This window comes from Gigantopelta aegis, chromosome 2, assembly GCF_016097555.1.
Source record: "Gigantopelta aegis isolate Gae_Host chromosome 2, Gae_host_genome, whole genome shotgun sequence".
Classification (NCBI taxonomy): domain Eukaryota; kingdom Metazoa; phylum Mollusca; class Gastropoda; order Neomphalida; family Peltospiridae; genus Gigantopelta; species Gigantopelta aegis.
Window position 1 is genome coordinate 32609132 of NC_054700.1, and position 19328 is coordinate 32628459.

Genomic DNA, 19328 nt, shown 5'->3' on the forward strand with positions numbered 1-19328 from the left:
AGTCGAGAGAGGTAACATATTTATCATCTAGTATACAAAATATATGTCATTGTGATCTTTTTTTTCTAATGTTTTTTTTTTTTTTGAATATGAATAAAATCTATCGGTAAATTAAAGATAGGAGAATAATTTATCGTAGACGTTAACAATGTGGTTCGGACTTTTCTTATTCGTTTTGTTTTGTTTTTTAGGTCTAAAAAATTAATTGCTTTTCGATAGCCGCTATTTCGAGCCCTGTACAGATTATTAAATAACCTACAACGTTTCGTTCGTTTCGTGTTTTACAAACTGAAAAATGTTTTGTAATTCACTGCATGGAACAGATTTTCTGTAGATGTCAGGAATAGACTCCTCTCGCCTGTGGTCATAACTGTTACTTTCACACATTTTCACATCCATGTCGACCGAAAGAACCGCATACGGATCTCTAGGGACGGGTAAACTCAAATTCATGAAGATACCTTTTCGTAGTGGAAACACAATCGACTTGTTATAGAGTGTCGATTTTGTGGAATCTGGATCAGAATCCCAAATATGAGTGTCATTTTCCTTGTAGAAACTGATGTCTAAAAATGGCCATTTCCAGCTTTTGGTTTTTATTGATTCGCAATGAGAAGAGTAAAATTTCCAGCGAATCCTCATTGACGTATCCAGAAAAAAGAAGGGTTCTTGGCCAGACAACGCTAAGTGGAGCGCCTTCTGCTGCCCGAATGGAACAAGAACATCCACGTCGTCGTCCCAGGGAACAATTCCGTGATGACGGTACGAACCCAGCAGACTGCCCGCGTACAGGAAATACGTCACGCGGGCAGCTTCCATCGTTGCTGCAAATCGTTGTAATATCATCTCTGTCACCGACAGGTCACGTTCATTCATTTTCCTGGAAAACGGTTCCCAATGATCACTGACCACGGTATGCTGTCTAAATAGCCCATAACCAAACATGCACGACAAAAACAACGTGGTTGTTAGAAGCAGGAAGAACAAATGAAACTTCTTCATGTATGTTTTTTCTTTCTGAACAAATTAGTTCAACAAAAGTACCGGAACTATAAAATAATGTTAATGCGCCGTAAACACCTTTTAACGCACTCGTAATTCTTAAAAAAAAAGAAAAAAGACAAAGAAATTAATATGAAAAAACATTTTTGTTGATCTTTGACCAACAAAATTAAACAAATTAGTTACTCCAGTATCTACGGCTAATACTACTACCACCAAAAAACAAACAAAACCAACAACAAAAAATAAATAAAAACAAAACAAACAACAACAACAACAACAAAACAAATCCACCATACAAACAATAATAATAATTTTGCGTAACGCTCGATGGGGTGGGTGGGTGTAGGTCCTAACGTTATGTAGCTTTACAGGGGGTGGGTTTGTGTATTTAATAGTGTTACGTAACGCTCTTTATTATTACATTTTTTATTACTAAAATCTTTTATTTTGTTTTGTTTTTCATAAACGCTCTGTCACAGCGACAATGTTTAACGTAGGTAGTAGGGCCCTATAGATAGGCGTATACACACAATATATAAGGATTACAAGTCGAGATGAAATGCGTATAGATCTGCGCTTTCCCAAATAGCAAGCAGTACGTTAGAATTATATTACACCCATCGCATGACTTGTTAGTTTCCCCAATAGAACGAGGTGTGCGTCTCCAAGCGTTACGTAATATATTAGAGATGTATGGTCTAGCGTTACAGGGGAGGGGAGGGAGGGTGTCTAATTTTGACAAAAATAGCATTACCTAATATTTGAACGGCCCCTGTAATGTATTTATAAGAACATGTATGATTTATAGAAAATACATGTACCACTATTTCTAGACAATCCTAATTATGTTGTTTTGATTTTCAATATAAAATTAGTTCCATCTTTATTGAATGCATTCTACATGGCTGCACCTTCTTCCCAAAATCCTTTGCTTTGGCTTTTTTTTGGATCACATATTTCCTGCAAAGACGCATTTATTGTATTTAAATCGTAATATAATAATTTTAGCAATTCAGATGATTGTGTGCGCGCGAAAGAAAGACAGGTATATGAGCGCGCGAAAGAAAGAGAGGTATATGAGAGAGAGAGAGAGAGAGAGAGAGAGAGAGAGAGAGAGAGAGAGAGAGAGAGAGAGAGAGAGAGAGAGAGAGAGAGAGAGAGAGAGGGGGGGGGGGAGATGGATCGATATATTTTCCACATTACATACCGTTGCGTAAGAGCTAAAAGGTCGTAAGTGGCAGATACGACCTAAAACGTCTTTTTGGCATATTCGGAATCGCCATCCCCCATTACAAATTGTCACAAAAAATCGTAGCTGTGTTCTAATTGCATCGCTTATACAGAAGGATTTAAATGGTCGTAAGTGAATCACAGATACCAATTTGCACGAAAATAGACGTAACTGACACATACGACTTTCCTCCGATTTGCTTGCTGCCCATTATGTGAACACGACTGGTCGTGTGTGGTAGATACACCCTTTTTAAATACAGTTCGTTATATAATTATGTCGGACATAGGTTGTATGTGCCAAATACGACACATATGTATTCTTTGTTATCGGTCAAATTTTTATTACAAATTTATTACAAATGCGAAGTACAATAGAGCATACATTATGTCAATATTTTTATATGCTTGAATCCTAAAAATAATATGACTTTTGCAGTGTTCCAGATTAAAATGTTTGGGTAGTATCCCAGTTGGATACTAGCATTTCAAAATCTGGTATCCCACCTGAGATTTAGTATCCCACTTAAATGAAATTCATAAATAACATCGTAACAAACTTGGACTTAACTGTTACTTAACTTCATCAGTAAATGACAACTTTCATTGTTTCAGCGAAAAATAAAAACGCAGGATTAAAAACCCCAAACAACAACATTATATGGTATCCCAAAGGGATACTGGGTTATTGAAGTCTGGTATCCAAAATTAAATTCTGGTATTCCCGGGATATTCGGATACTGTTAATCTCGAACACTGTTTTTGTCGTTGTGAGAGCCCGGTCTATTTAAGAAAAACATTTGGTACTGCATGCAACGAACCATTTGGCAACAGACAAGAATGGTGTCTGTATATATAAATAGGAATTGCAGTAACATTAATGTTTGTATAGTTTGCTATTTTATGTGCACCATAATTATAATAATGAACATGTTTTGGTGAAATTTCTTGAAAAACAAATATCTATTTTGAAATGTTTTTAATTGATGCAAAGTTTCCAACATGTAATTTGTATCTGTAGATGCAATTTTAATTCATAATAATGTTGTATGTGGCATATACGACCAAAGTGTAAGCATAATCACACTGATTTTGGATGTACATGCATTTAATTATATGTTACGGTGATCAAGTTCCGCCTTTCAGCTGCCTTTGAAGATCTACAAGGATTGCCCTAATGTAGGTATTATGGATTAACAATATTGCACATACAAACGTCATTGTACGTTATCGAAGACAAAATCCAGTAACAGACGACAGTGTAATCAGACGTAAGGTTAAAAAGCGAATAAAGTGAAGGTGGCCTCAACATAACGATAGCAAGATCTATGAACTTTGATTAACTTTACAGTTAACAAATATTTGCAACAGAATATCCCTGTCCTGAGTCAGACACCCGATGCTATCGGAGGCCGGACTCTGGATAGGCGTGTTCGAAACCCTAGTGGTATATGGATTATGGATACGTTAAACCAGTTACTAAGCTAAGCTAAGCAACAGAATGTTGAACGTGAACATGACACAACACACACACACCAAAACATTAGCACAACATAGCACGCACAACAGAAGCTGAACATGGCATAGCACACACAAAATAAGCTGAACATGATATAGCACACACATCAGGACATGAACATAACATAGCTCACACAACAGGACATGAACATGATATATGAATGAATGAATGAATGTTTAACGACACCCCAGCACATCGGCTATTGGGTGTCAAACTATGGTAATGCAAATAAATAAAGTGATGATCAACATCAATATAAAAATTCAAGGTTTAAACAAAAACAGTGTAAAGAACTGTGCAAAAATACAAATACAAATATCACAGAATTTTACGGACACCGAATTTTACTCTAAACTTCAATTTGTGCTGTATTGGCCATTCTCAAAGAGAATGTTACACCCCTGCACCACGATGAGGTTACAGCACGTGCAGGGGTGAACATGATATATAGCATACACAACAGAACTTGGCACATCAATGACAACAAGACCTGAATATAACACAGCAAAAAGCTGAACATGAGAAAATAATCACCCTAGAAAATTAACGTGACATAGCACTTGCGACAGTTTATTTGTTTGTTTTGTTTAACAACACCACTAGAGCACATTGATTAATTAATCATCGACTATTGGATGTCAAACATTTGGTAATTGTGACTTATGGTCATTAGAGGAAACCCGCTACATTTTTCCTAATGCAGCAAGGGATCTTTTATATGTACTTCCCCACAGACAGAACAGCACATACCACGGCCTTTATCCAGTCACTTGCGACAGAACCTGAACATGACATAGCACTCACAACAGAACCTGAACATAATAGAGAACTCACAACAAAACCTGAACATGACGTGACACACACAACAGAACCTGAAGAAGAACATGACAGAACACACATACAACATATCATGATCTTGACATAGCACACACATGAGAACTTGAACATGACATATCACTCACAACAGACGCAGAAAATAATTTAGCACACACAACAGACACCGGAGGATTGGACACTGAACACTCAACAAATCACGGAGAGAACACTGCACATAACATAGTCTGGGGATATCACTGAACACACATCTTATATAACCTGGAGAGATCTTTGAACACAGTAGAACCTGAAGAGATCACTGAACACAATAGAACCTGGAGAGATCACTGAACACATAACAGAACCTGAAAAGATCACTGGACTCACAACAGAACCTGGAAAGATCATCGAACACACAATAAAACCTGGAGAGATCACTGAACACACAACAGAACCTGGAGAGATCACTGAACACACATCATAACCTGCAGAGATCAATGAACACACATCATAACCTGCAGAGATCAATGAACACACAACAAAACCTGGAGAGATTTCTGAACGCACAATAGAACTTGGAGAGATCACTGAACACACAACAGAACCCGGAGAGTACACCCAACACACAACAGAACCTTGAACGATCACTGGACACCACATAACCTGGAGAGATCTCTGAACACACTAGAACCTGGAGAGATCACTGGACACACAACAGAATCTGGAGAGATCACTAACACACATTATAATCTGGAGAGATCACTGGACACACAACAAAATCCGGAGAGATCACCAAATACACAACAATACCAGGAGTGTGCACTGAACACACAACAGAACCCGGAGAGTACACCCAGAAGCTGTAGGGTTTACTGTTCACTCAATATAACCTGGAGAGAATCCCGTATACTCAACAGGTGGACATGGTATAGTGTTCACTACTTCTGGATTTGATATTCAGTACACACCCTCATAGGAAATGTAAACCCTATATCCTTTGAATGAGCTTCACTTGAACCAGGTGTATCCCAAACCAATAAGCTGCTAAACATAGTTTCTTCATTAAACGCGCATTCTCACAGATGGTTGACCTAATTATTGACCTAACAAGGTATTATATGACAATATATACATTTGATTTGTACCTAAAAGTATTTTATTGAACCATCTATATAACCACCATATCACACTTATTATTGATATTTTATAAAAAATAATTGAACTATGGGTACGGTCCATAATTCTGAGAAAAATAACGGCTATTTGGAGAGCAGAGGTGTGACGTATTATTTTGAGTCACGTGACGGGCATTCCCCGAATAACCGCAGTGTCAAAACAATTTACCAAACTCGTGTAACGAGAACGCTTGACCGTTCTCTGCGACGTAGGGTAAATAGAAAAACAACACAATGAAAATAAGTTATTAAAAAATAATAAAAACATGTACTGAATGATAATAAGCTGATACATTAATTTATTTTAGTAACAGAAGCATGTTAAACGTCGACAATCCCGACTAGTTAGGCCTTTGCATCTATAGGTAAATTTATCGTTAGTCGTACGCGAAAAACTCTAAACATCTGGATCATGAACACCTTCATTTTCCACCTTGTCAAATTCATTATTATGCAAAATACGCCATAACAGCTGACATGAGATAGGAAATGTTACATTTTTAAAGAATACTCTGAACTAGACGGTGTTTATATACGATGTGACTATATATAGGAAGGCCGTGTACATAGCCTCCACTAACGAGGGCTGGCTATAATCACAGCAAATATATATATATATATGTATTTGATTGATCCATATTACCGAACCATCTGAAACAGGAGGAATACATACTAATTACTGTACGAACAGTGCATTTTCCGAACAGGGGAGGGTGTGGGCGAGTATATGAATTTAACGGACACTTTTGTGTACGTTTTCCATAGATATATGAATAGCGTCACATTGTCCCTACAATACTAACAAAATATTTATTATAAATAAATAAATAAATAATAATAATAATAATAATAATAATAATAATAATAATAATAATAATAATAATAATAATAATAATAATAATAATGAATAAATAAATAAATAAATAAATAAATAAATCAAAATGACAATTACAAATGATCAGCTGCTGAGGTAGATTAACCGAAAGAGAAACTAACTACGGACAGTACATAAACTATCAACAGGGCTTGAACTTAATAATTTTTCACTGATTGCAATTTTGAGGCTGCTTACGTAAAAAAAAAAAAAAAAAAAATTAAAGTTAATTTTACAGCAAATAAATATGACTAAAAGGTTATTTTGCTGTATTTAGTCACATTTCAAATGCTAAAAATTCAAGGGGCAATAAAACACAAAATACTTTTTTTTATAGGCTACTAGTAAAGCTGAGACCACGCCCGGGTCCCCCTCTAAATTTATGTAATCTTTCTGTAACAACCACCCCACCGCGACGTGATTTTACCAACATTATAATACATGTAATAATAATAATAATAATAATAATAATAATAATACTACACAATACTACTACTACTACTACTACTACTACTACTACTACTACTACTACTACTACTACTATTATTATTATTATTAGCCTACCTTTTTGAGGTGGAGGGGCGGTGTTTTATCTGGAGGAGTTTTGGCTATAAAAATGCAAGATTAACGTGCGTGCACACACGCACAGACGGCAGACTGAACTTATCCCTGCACGTAGAACTGGATTCAACTGGGTCAAGTAATAAGTAGCCAACCTTTGGACGACAAAACATGCAACAGTACACTGGATGTTTTTTTTACGCTGTTATTAAAACCGAAATAGCACTTTGCGAACCAGTCAAAATAATTTGCACACGCGCATGATAATAATAATAATAAATGGTGAGTTCATGTTCCGACTTTTTATTATTTTATTTCAGCGTATTCGCGGTTATTTTCATCATGAAATAAATTTTTTTTTTATTATTTGCCATGTATATAGCCGGCCCTCATTTGCCAAGTCTCTACACACGGCGATCGTTTATATAAAATCCAAAAATACATTATACGGTTGTCGCATATATAGCCTCATCACTACGAGTCTGTTTTCCCGTATTTTAAATGTCTCATTTAAAGAAGAGTTCCAAATTTTAAAACCGACTCGTGTCATGGAATTCCCTCGATCGTAGTTCTATTAAAATGTTTAGGATCATACAATAACTAGGTTTGGTATTCCAAATGAATGTAATTTCCATTTATAATGCATATTTAGAGAAATAAGGCCCATTAAATCCGTGATTGAGCTCCTTTAAAGGATACCAGTTTTTGTTTGCTTAACTATTCTGGTTTGTTTGTTGTACTAGCTGATAAACCAGGTATTCTTGAAACTAGTGAAGTATACCCCGAGGCAGCAGAACCAGGAACTATCTGCAAAAAGGACTCCCATGACGCAAAGAACAGGAAAGAACACTGCACACAACATGACATCAGCTTTTCTGACGACTCATCAGGAACGAATACTTGCCTTGGAATTGAATGCAACCACAGTCAACAGAGATATGGGGCGTCCTCCTCCCTCAGAAAGAAAATGGGTTAAGTTTAGGGTTAGGATTAAGAAAATCATACAGTAATGATAAGAGTAATTAATTTTGTCAAAAAGTTAACTTAAAAAAAAAATTCTTCAAAAATATTTGTGTATGGTACCATACCCATTTTACCCTCTGGCAGAAACCCTGCACCAGATAAGGTCACACAAAATCTGGGGTGGGTCAAAGAAAACGAGGATTTCACGAGTCAGAGTAATTTTTGTCACATTATTATTTTGTTCAATTGGTGATTTTATTTATCGTATTATTATTAACAAAAGTAAAATAACTTTTTTCACGTAATATTTTGTTTAAGCGGTGATTTTATTAATATTATACGTACTTCTACTTGTATTCCTTTTTGAATGTTTCCTTCTAAATATTTTCTATTTACAAGCTTTCTCCTTTTTGAAAATAAATATGTGATTTGCAAAACTGAAATGTTTTAGAAGTGATGGTTCTTTCAGAATAAATATTTAAATTTACTTGATATACTGGTGGTCGTAAATGACGCATTGAATTTAATCATGAATAATTGTCTAACTATAACTATTTAAGCAAATAACTAAACCACCTGATATGCTATAGTTACCGCAAATATACAAAGAAATCGTAAATATTTTCAGCTTTCATTGTCATTAAAACAAATTCGACATCTTAACTACTGATAAAAAAGACAACAGTTTTCCTTAATTTTCTCGGCTTTTAAAAAAAATGAATTTTTATGCACTTACGTCCTTCTGGTTCTCACGCGACGATACATACATGTATAATACGTATACATACACATACATACATAATGTAAATTAATAGAATATACTGTTTTAGAGTAGATATATCGTGAAAATATTTTTGTTTTTGGTCTACCAATGATGTGGGTAAAAAAGCAAGATGTAAAAAAGCTGTTACGTTGGTGACGGTGTAAACGTTTACGTTTTAGTCCACGAGACAGACAAAACAAATGGTACCATCTGAGGGCACCAAACAAAATTATTATAATTATTTTAGTACAATCTAGGACAAAACAAAATGAATGATGAACTTTCCAATTAGAGTAGCTTTTAATATTTATCATTCAGGTAGTCAACAAATAAAGAGAAATCCGTGATTTAGTTTGCCAAAGCAGAATATAAACCGTGTAGATTGGTACCCACAATGGTCTTTGTGGTTTTTGCATCTTTCGAAAGTGCTGATTAAAGATCTGAGAGGTGGAAATTGGGCACCCTTGAGTATTTTGAAATATTCAAGATGGCCGATAAAGCAGAATTGGAAACATCTCCGATACGTTTTCAACTATGTCGAAACTGTTGATGTTCGTGACTTGAACCACTCACAGCTACTCAAGTTATTTCACCATCATTTACATCCAAAACTGCGGTGTTAGGGATTGAGAGTTTTATTCATCAAGGAATTCATAAAGATCAGTCGCTGATCATTATGAGTAAACCGCTTTCTAGCGGCAGGGCTGGGTGGGCAAGGAATTCATTTCTCGCGGTCACTTTCAATAGATACATTTGTGTCAATCTGGTGAATACGGAGGATGTCCAATTGAATCAATGAGTCCAAAGCCACATTATATTACGCCTGATACGCGATCGTTTAGGATCGATCCCCGTCGGTGGGCCCATTGGGCTTTTTGTCGTTCCAGCCAGTGCACAACTACTGGTATATCAAAGCCATGGTATGTGCTATCCTGTCTGTGCAATGGTGCATGTAAAAGATCCCTTGCTACTAATGAAACTAAAATATATAGCGGGTTTCCTCTCTATGACTGTAAAATTGACCATATGTTTGACATCCAATAGCCGATGATTAATAAATCAATGTGCTCTAGTGGTGTCGTTAAACAAAAACAAATTTTAACTGTACATGTAAACGAATGAAGGACGAGATGTAGGTCAGCTGGCAGAACTTGGGACCTAGGATCGGAACCCCACGGCAGTCAGTGAGACTGGCATACAAGAGGCCGTGCTATGTGCTGTCCTCTGGGAAGTCAGCGTTTCTGCCAGAAAGACATTTTAAGGTATGGCGTTATGGAAATGAATGGAACCACAGTCAACAGGGGGTAGGGGAGGGGACACGGGTTCCTTGAAACACAAGAAGTTGAAACCTTTGTGACGCCCAGTTCATTCCTCATAATGTTCTCAACTCTCTCATTAAAGATGCCTTCTGTGTTTGGCTATGTGACGTATGGTGAGTTATCAACGCTTTCCTTAGTGGTGGCAGTGGCAGGTCGTCCAGGTCTTCGAGCGTATTCGAGGCTCTCTTCACCTCTTGAACTCCGCTGTTCACCTCTTAGCAGTGGCAAAGAAAGGAATAGCGTGCCATTAAGTTGATACCAATGCCGCGTAAATGGCTGTTGGACGTTTAGTTGGTGATGCTTGATGACAGCGCAGAAGCCAGTTTGTCCATTGTTGTCACCAGACAACACCTAGAAACGTTAATGCTTGCAGAAATATGCTATCAAGTCGTGTATTACTTTCAAGTGCAACCTATAAGTATAAAAGGTATTGTAATTAATATAGGCAAATTGTTACGAGTGCAATGTACACGATTCTTAGTTAAGTTCATAACTGTTTAGCCACCCCAAGAATAAATATTAGTTACTTGCGTTTCGCGTCCATATGCTGCCCATATAGGTTGGCAGTGTAAACTACTTGATCCATGTCATGCAACTTTATATGTAGGGGTGTTGTTTTTTTGTTGTTGTTTTTTGGAGGGGGGGGGGGGGGGGGGTGGAGGGGGAAAGAATTTGTTTATCCTTAAAACTTAGTAGTTATAGTTTTCGGCAATGCTAAACACATAAAGTGGTCATTTCTTTCTTTTTGCAATCATTTTGGAATCTTGGATTCATGTAATGATACAATGTCTCTGTATTAAAAAGTTAATGCAAGAATTAAAATGCTTGCCATATAGAGAAAAAACCTGTATCCTGTAGTATAAACTATTCTTTGGGTGAAATATATAAGATGTAATATACGACCACTCCTTACTCTTGTTGGCCAGTTTCAAGCCGATCGTGGATTAAAATGATGATGCAATATCTAGGTTAGCAAGACGTCGTTATAAATGATTTCTTTAGACCATAAAATTAATTCAATTAAAAAAAAATCTTTCTAGTTTACGTAAAACACGATAAATTACGATTTCCTTGTTCTAGCTTATACACTGGCGGCCATCTTTGCGTAAAATGATGTTGCAATGTCTTAGTTATCTAGCATTTCAGTTTGTGTTATTAATAATAATTATATAATCATTATATATAGATTATTATTATTATTATTATTTTAACGACGCACTCAACACATTTTATTTACGGTTATATGGCGTCAGACATATGGTTAAGGACCACACAGATATATTGAGAGGAAACCTGCTGTCGCCACTTCATGGGCTACTCTTTCCGATTAGCAGCATGGGATCTTTTATATGCACCATCCTATAGACAGGATAAAACATACCACGGCCTTTGATGTACCAGTCGTGGTGCACTGGCTGGAGCGTGAAATAGCGCAATGGGCCCACTGACGGGGATCGATCCCTTATATACAGATTAATTAATACAGAGAAACGTTATTAAATTGTTAGGCAAATACCCATCTACAAAAACTAATTTTCTAACCTTAAAGGCGCTCTGTCACGGATGGTTGACCTAATTAATGACCAAACATAATATTATCTGAAAATATATACATTTGATTTGTCGCTAAAAGTACTTTATTTAACCATCTACATAATTACTTACCATAACTCACTTATTACTGATATTTTGTAAAACTAATTGAATTATGTCAACGGTCCATAATTCGGAGAAAAATAACGACTATTTGGAGAGCAGAGGTGTGACGTATTATTTTGAGCAACGTGACGGGCATCCCTCGAATAACCGCAATGTCAAAACGATTTACCAAGCTCGTGTAACGAGAACGCTTTAACGTCCTCTGCGACGTGGGGGTAAATAGAAAAACGTGTACTGAATGATAATAAGCTTATACATTAATTTATTTTAGTAACAGAAGCATGTTAAACGTCGACAATCCCGACTGGTTAGGCCTTTGCATCTATAGGTAAATTTATCGTTAGTCGTACGCAAAAAACTCTACACATAATCACAAACATCTTCATTTTCCACCTTGTCAAATATATTTTATGCAAAACAGCTGACTTGGGATAGAAATTGTTACATTTTAAAAGAATACTCTGAACTAGACGGTGTTTATATACGATGTGATTATATATACGACGGCAGTGTATATAGCCTCCGCTAACGAAGGCTGGCTATATTCATAGCAAAAATGTATATAGGCGATAAATAAGTATTTGATTGATCCATATTACCGAACCATCTGGAACAGGAGGAATACATACCAAGTACTGTACGAACAGTGCATCTTCTGAACAGGGGAGACGAGGGTGAATAGCGTAATATTGCCCCTACAGTACTAACAAAAAATTAATAATAATGTTTTCTGAACAGGGGAGACGGGGGGCGGGGGTAGGGGATATATGAATCTATGAATAGCGTAATATTGCCCCTACAGTACTAATAAAAAATTAATAATAATAAATAAATAAGTAACTAAATAATTTTTTTTTTACAAATTATCAGCTGCTGAGGTAGATGTGAAAGAGAAATTAACTTCGGACAGTACACAAACTAACAACAGGGCTTGAACTTAATAATTTTTCTCTGATTGCAATTTTGAAGCTCCTTACGTAAAAAAAATTTAAAAGTTAATTTTACCGCAAATAAATAGGACTAAAAGGTTATTTTGCTGTATTTAGTCATATTTCAAAAGCGCAAAATTGCAAGGGCAATAAAACTCAGTTTTCGAACCAAGCACTATAGCGTTGTAACCGTCTAGACTCTCCCCTGCTAAATTCCATGCACATGCGCCTGATAATAATAATAATAATAATAATAATAAATGGTGAGTTCATGTTCCGACTGTTTATTAGTTGATTTCCGCGTATTCGCAGTTATTTTCGTCATGAAATAATATATTTTTAAAAATTATTTTATTATAGGCTATAGCCGGCAAGTCTCGGCGGTCGTTTATATGGAATTCTAAAATATATTATACGGTTGTCGTATATACAGCCTCATCACTACGGGTCTGTTTTGCCGTATTTTTATGACTTTTCACAAGAAGACTTCTAAATTTTAAAAATGAAGCGTGCCATGGAATTCCCTCGATCGTAGTTCAATTAAAATGTTTTGGATCATACAATAACTAGGTTTGGTATTCCAAATGAATGTAATTTCCATTTATAATCCATATTTAGATAAACAAGTCTCACTCAATCCGTGATTGAGCGCCTTTAAGCTACTCTGCAGAAAAGTCCATCATGCTGTTTTGAGATTCAAATATATACACCTATCAAAAAACATAGTTAAGTTTGGTGCTCTCGGATGGTACGCCAACTGGTCAAATTTGGGATCTCGTCACATGGACCAATAGTAAACCGAACACATATTTAAAGCTAGCGTTCCAAAGATCTGTTAATCCAGGCAATATAATGAAAGACCCTTCACAAATTGCAAGTTTTTATTTTAGCTGTATTCAGCTCTGTAAGTAGTAAAAAAAATAACATTCAACGTTGAAAATATACTAATTAAAATAAGTTGAGGAACACTAACATTTTAATTTTATGTTTCTATATTCAACTGGTAACTTTATTAAACATTACGAGAATAACTTTAACAACTATCTAACACTTCAAAAATGTGAACATAGAATTCAAAGAAACTAATGTACCGGTATTGCAAACCGTTGTAATATGCAGTGTCTTAGCACAAATTACCCGTGTACTCTACCTCCTACCTGCTGTGATTGCTATTGCGTTCTCAGTATCTATTATTTCACGTCCAATAGACCTTGTACCACGCTTTGGTGTCGGTCCCTTTGATTTTACCCGTGGTGTATCTCATAGTTAGGCCACGGGCGTGTCTGACCTAAATTTTAGCGGTTGCTGAATGGATGAAAAAAGTTATGCCTACAGATCACATATAGTTCAGCAGGAAGTAAATTAGAACATTGTTTTAAAAAGTAACACTTTCATTAACATTAGTAATAAAGTTACAATATAAATTTGTAAATATGAAACAATTATTTTCATTAAAAAAAACACACCAACATACAAAAATTAAATATTAAAATAGTTTTACTTCATTTTCCATTACATTACTTTATCAGTTGCAAAATTTAAAAAGGACACCTCCTGTATTGAGGGAGTTAGCCGCATTAAAAAGGACGCCTATAGCAAGAGGACATGGCACACCACCCAATTTTCCATGTTACACTGTTCAGAAGGCTTTAAATGTATTTGAACATCTAAAATTCAAAATGTTCTCGGGGAAGCATGCCCGGGCCCACAAATGCATGTAGTTTGATCCAAACATTCGCCCAACTCCCGACCCCATTTTCAAATACACTCCGTGGTCCCTGTGTAAGTCTTGAAAAGTACCCCCCCCCACCCCCCCCCAATTACCTGTTAAATATATATATGTTATAATTATATACATCGACTCAAAGACAGTGTGGGTTCCCTCCCCACGTAGGCTTAATGGTACCCCTCATTATAAAATCATAGCTAAGCTCATGCCAAAATTCACTAGCATATATATTATCTACAGGGTAATTATCAAGCTGAGCAAGATATCCACTAAAAAAAACCCCAATAAATGCATTGTATTCACCTGCTAAACATTTCTTTTTTTACCGGGGCACTTCAAATTTCGAGGAGGGGTTACGCAGCGCTGTCTCCTTGTATGCCTATCCGCGCCTGTAATGTCAGATGAATTAGTATTCCCGACATGTTTCCCCGTATAGGCTAATCGAAGCAAGTAGTCCAAGGCGGACCCAATAAATTGCAAAACCCCACACATTTGCTATGTCCGATTCGGACTACAAAGCAAGGTGACGTCATGGTGACCATGGTAACGTCATGAAGGCGTAGTAATGGGGGCGTGGTACGCGTCACTCAACGGCCGCAAAAACCGTGGTCTAACTAGACAAATCTCTCGGAAAAGGATGATGTAACTATAACTTACTAGCTTCAGTGATGCAGTGGTTGAGTCATCAAATCTAAAAGCTGGTACCAAAAAAGGTACAGAGGTCGCACCCCGGTATCGTCTCCTACACGTAACTTGATGGGGGGGGGGGGGGGGGGGGGGGGGGTATGGCCACTATTCCAACCTGTCTCTAACAACTAATTATTAACCCACTGTTCTTTAGAGATATAACTATGGAATTTAAAATGTGTTGAGTGTATCGTTAAATAAAACATTGATTAATTAATCATTGGCTATTTGATGTCAAACATTTGGTAATTCTGACCCGTAGTCATCAGAGGAAACCCGCTACATTTTCCCTAATGCAACAGAGATCTTTTATATGCACTTTCCCACAGACAAGAAAACACATACCACAGCCTTTGATCAGTTGTAGTGCACTGGTTGGAAAGAGAAAAACACCAATCAGTTGAATGGATCCACCGAGGTGGTGCGATCCTGCGACGCAAGCACCTCAAGCGAGAACTCAACCGATTGAGCTATATCCCGCCCCAAAACATGAAATAGAAGAACAAAGAATTGAGACCTGCATTGTATTAATTATTCTTGTATTGTTTGCTTGCTGATCTTAATACATTTCAAAAACAAAATTGTCAAACTAGCTAGACATATTTATACAACCCACAGTAATTTAGGATACATAATAATAACCTTGAAAATAATCCAACCCAGATATAATTTAATACTAATCAGGGGCCTAATTCACTAAACTCTCGCAACTTTGCGATCTTGCAGTGCAATGCTAAAAGACTTGCAAAGAGGATGCTTTGTTGTCTAGCAGAGCCTAAGAGACCTTTGTGAATTACGCCCCTGGAGCCTAATTCACTAAACTCTCGCAACTTTGCGATCTTGCAGTGCAATGCTAAAAGACTTGCAAAGAGGATGCTTTGTTGTCAAGCAGATCCTAAGAGACCTTTGTGAATTAAGCCCTTGGTTTGTATCTTATGCTTTTAAAAGTGTGTGGCTCCTGCTTTAGTTAGCTGCGATGACGAAAATGCTGCATATTATTTGTTTTAATTTACTAGCTTCAGTGATGCAGTGGTTGAGTCATCAAATCTAAAAGCTGGTACCAAAAAAGGTACAGAGGTCGCACCCCGGTATCGTCTCCTACACGTAACTTGATGCGGGGTGGGGTGTGGGGGTGGGGGGGGGGTGGGGGGTGGAAGGAGTATGGCCACTATTCCAACCTTTCTCTAACAACTAATTATTAACCCACTGTTCTTTAGAGATATAACTATGAAATTTAAAATGTGTTGAGTGTATCATTAAATAAAACATTGATTAATTAATCATTGGCTATTGGATGTCAAACATTTGGTAATTCTGACCCGTAGTCATCAGAGGAAACCCGCTACATTTTCCCTAATGCAACAGAGATCTTTTATATGCACTTTCCCACAGACAAGAAAACACATACCACAGCCTTTGATCAGTTGTAGTGCACTGGTTGGAAAGAGAAAAACACCAATCAGTTGAATGGATCCACCGAGGTGGTGCGATCCTGCGACGCAAGCAAAATGGCGTTGAAACGTTGAAAAAGTGCATGCTTTTTGTCCATATATAATAGTATGTGAAAACTGTGTAATTGTAATGGGTTTTTTTTCCCCCACTATTTGTGTCTGGACGCTAATTAAATGTAGGAGAATAATTTATCGTAGTTGTTAACTATGTTGTTAGGACTTTATTAATCGGTAGTGTAACTGAAGTACTACAGGGCTCGAACGAAGTAGTAAACTATGGCCTGCTGTTATGTTTTCAAACTAGCAGACCCGCAGCAGAAATGGCCTGCTAGAAATAGGACTGCTTGTCCTTTAAGATACAGTGCGTAGAAAATTAGATGTATTTTAGAGCATTATGAAATTAAAATATAATAAAATATTGAGCTAAATAGCAGATGACATAATCGTGCGTAAATGTGTCTCTTGAGAAATGACCTGTAATTTTTGTCGGTTTTAGCAGGTGATTTTTTATTTCACCTGTTAAGTCCGAACAACATTGTTAACTACGATACATTACTCTCCTACCTTTAAGTACGATTAGATTTCCCCCGTATTGTGTCCTGACAGAAATCGTGAAAAACCCCAAACATTACAATAACACAGATTCCACGTACTAGATGATAACGATGTCACCTGTATCGACTTCGCCGAGATTGCCTAGGTACCCCCCCCCCCAAAAAAAAAAAAAAAAACCCCAAAAGAAACCCCCCACAAACTACACTCATACTATAGGGAAATCCCCTTCAAACTAGATAGCTAGAATAACTAATAACCCCCCACCTCCTTGCATTCACTATGCAATTCAAGGAGAGGGGGGGATGGGTGGCTTTGATCAGCCGTTGGAAACATAGAATAAGATCTCAATACAGTAGGAACAACCATAACATAAAATATAGGCAAACACAAACACAGCATGCACTCTCAACATACCATAGAGTGAATTGACTAATGATAACAATGCACCCGTCCATACATAAAACCAAAATAATGGCCAGGACGTACTCCAATAAGGAGTCGGACAAAAGAAACCGGCTCCGAGTACACCACTGCACTGCACCCAGAAGGGACTGGACAAAAGAATACCAGCCCCTTCTCCCAAACCCAAAATAAAACTTTCCTTGGCACTGGCAGGACCTTGGGCAGAACGGACGAACTCACTTCACCTCCATGGCAACAGCATCCACCATCAAGCTCAGCATCACCGGTTCTACCTCGTCCGACATACCCAATTGCTCGAGTCTCCCCTGGGTTGTCATGCCACGATCAGAAGAGATCAGGCCCTTTCTAAGGGCCCTATGGGCAACCTAGGGAGACACCCTACAGCACCAAGACGTTCATAATAAAGAGCCACTTTCGAAATACTAAAAGCAAAACCTATTGGCTCTCCTCACTATTTCAATTAGAACGACCATCAAAATTGCGCCAAATTTCCTTCATGTAAACGCGCACCTCTTCCTCTTTGACATAATCCTACGGGACTTTCAAAATTCCATAGCACCAATTACACCCCGCCTGTCACCAACATTGGACTGCTGGTGCTCCCTTGCACTTGTCAGTGCAGGCGTCCCTTCTCTAACCCTCCCCCAACTCTTTCCTGTCCTGGACAGAGGGAACCGGCCAAGGCCGGTCCCTGTGACCAGGATAGGCGTGTGCTACAACAGCTTGCTCTGAATGTGCACGTAAATCTCTTTCTCGTTCTCGTTCTCGTTCATATTAAATGACCGTTGCACTCACTAGAATAGGGACTTAAGACAATAGGTACAACCGTAACACAAAACTAGGATTCACACACAGACTATACACGCTCACTGCATCAGTACACAGGGTGCATTGACTAATGATAACAATGCATCTGCCCCCATTTAATGGTCCAGCACGTACTCTAATAAGGAACCGGACAAAAGAATACCGTTCCGATTACACAATTGCAATGCACCCGGGGGAAGCTGAACAAAAGAATATCGGCCTCCCCCACCCAAACCCCCAATACTTGCTGCTGGTAATAACTTGGTACTTGGTGATGCCTCGACCAGAAGCGGTCAGGCCCTTTATAAGGGCCCTATGGGCAACCTAGGGAGACACCACAGCATCGTAAAGGTCTAAAATTAACGAGCTACTCTCGATTCACTAATATCAAAACCTATATTAGCTCGGCCATTTACCTTTCGACCGACCGTTCAAAATTGCGCCAAATTCCCTCAATCAAAATTGCGCACCCTTTTCTCTTTGGCATTTAACTGCTCCATTCAAATTCCATAACACCACCACCACCCCCACCCGCCTGCTACCGATTTGATCGGGCTGCTGGTGCTCCCTTGCACCTGCCAGTGCAGGCGGTCCCTCCTCTCCCCTCCCCCCACCTTTCCTGTCATGGACGGAGGAGCCGTCCATGACAGGACATTCTTCTGAATGTGCACGTAAAACCATATGACATGACATGACATATTAATTACGTCACGTACTTCAGCGCCTTCCACCCCTTATTAAAGAGTACGGTATTCCCTAAAAAAAGTAAAAAGTTAGACGGCGAAAAATTGCATGTCCCCCCCCCCCCCCCCCCAGATCTTAGCATAGTCGAGAGAGGTAACACGTTTATCATCTAGTATGCA

General features: G+C 37.8%; 1 protein-coding gene across 6 annotated transcripts; it reads right to left on the reverse strand.

Annotated features, from left to right (window-relative positions):
- Window positions 1-205: 205 nt before the first annotated feature.
- On the reverse strand, window positions 206-15118 carry LOC121383960. 6 transcript variants are annotated; one of them, XM_041514077.1, is made up of 2 exons: window positions 14846-15118; window positions 206-1100 (listed from the first exon to the last, which is right to left on the reverse strand). In XM_041514077.1, exon 2 carries the CDS (start codon window positions 1000-1002, stop codon window positions 256-258), a length of 747 nt encoding a protein of 248 aa, XP_041370011.1. In that variant the 5' UTR covers window positions 1003-1100; window positions 14846-15118; the 3' UTR covers window positions 206-255. The 6 variants fall into 6 exon arrangements, 2 of the variants coding, with proteins under 2 accessions (XP_041370011.1, XP_041370020.1); XM_041514086.1 differs by lacking the exon at window positions 14846-15118 and adding an exon at window positions 7184-7222; XR_005959321.1 differs by lacking the exon at window positions 206-1100 and adding an exon at window positions 7770-8131.
- Between the last annotated feature and the right edge of the window lie 4210 nt (window positions 15119-19328).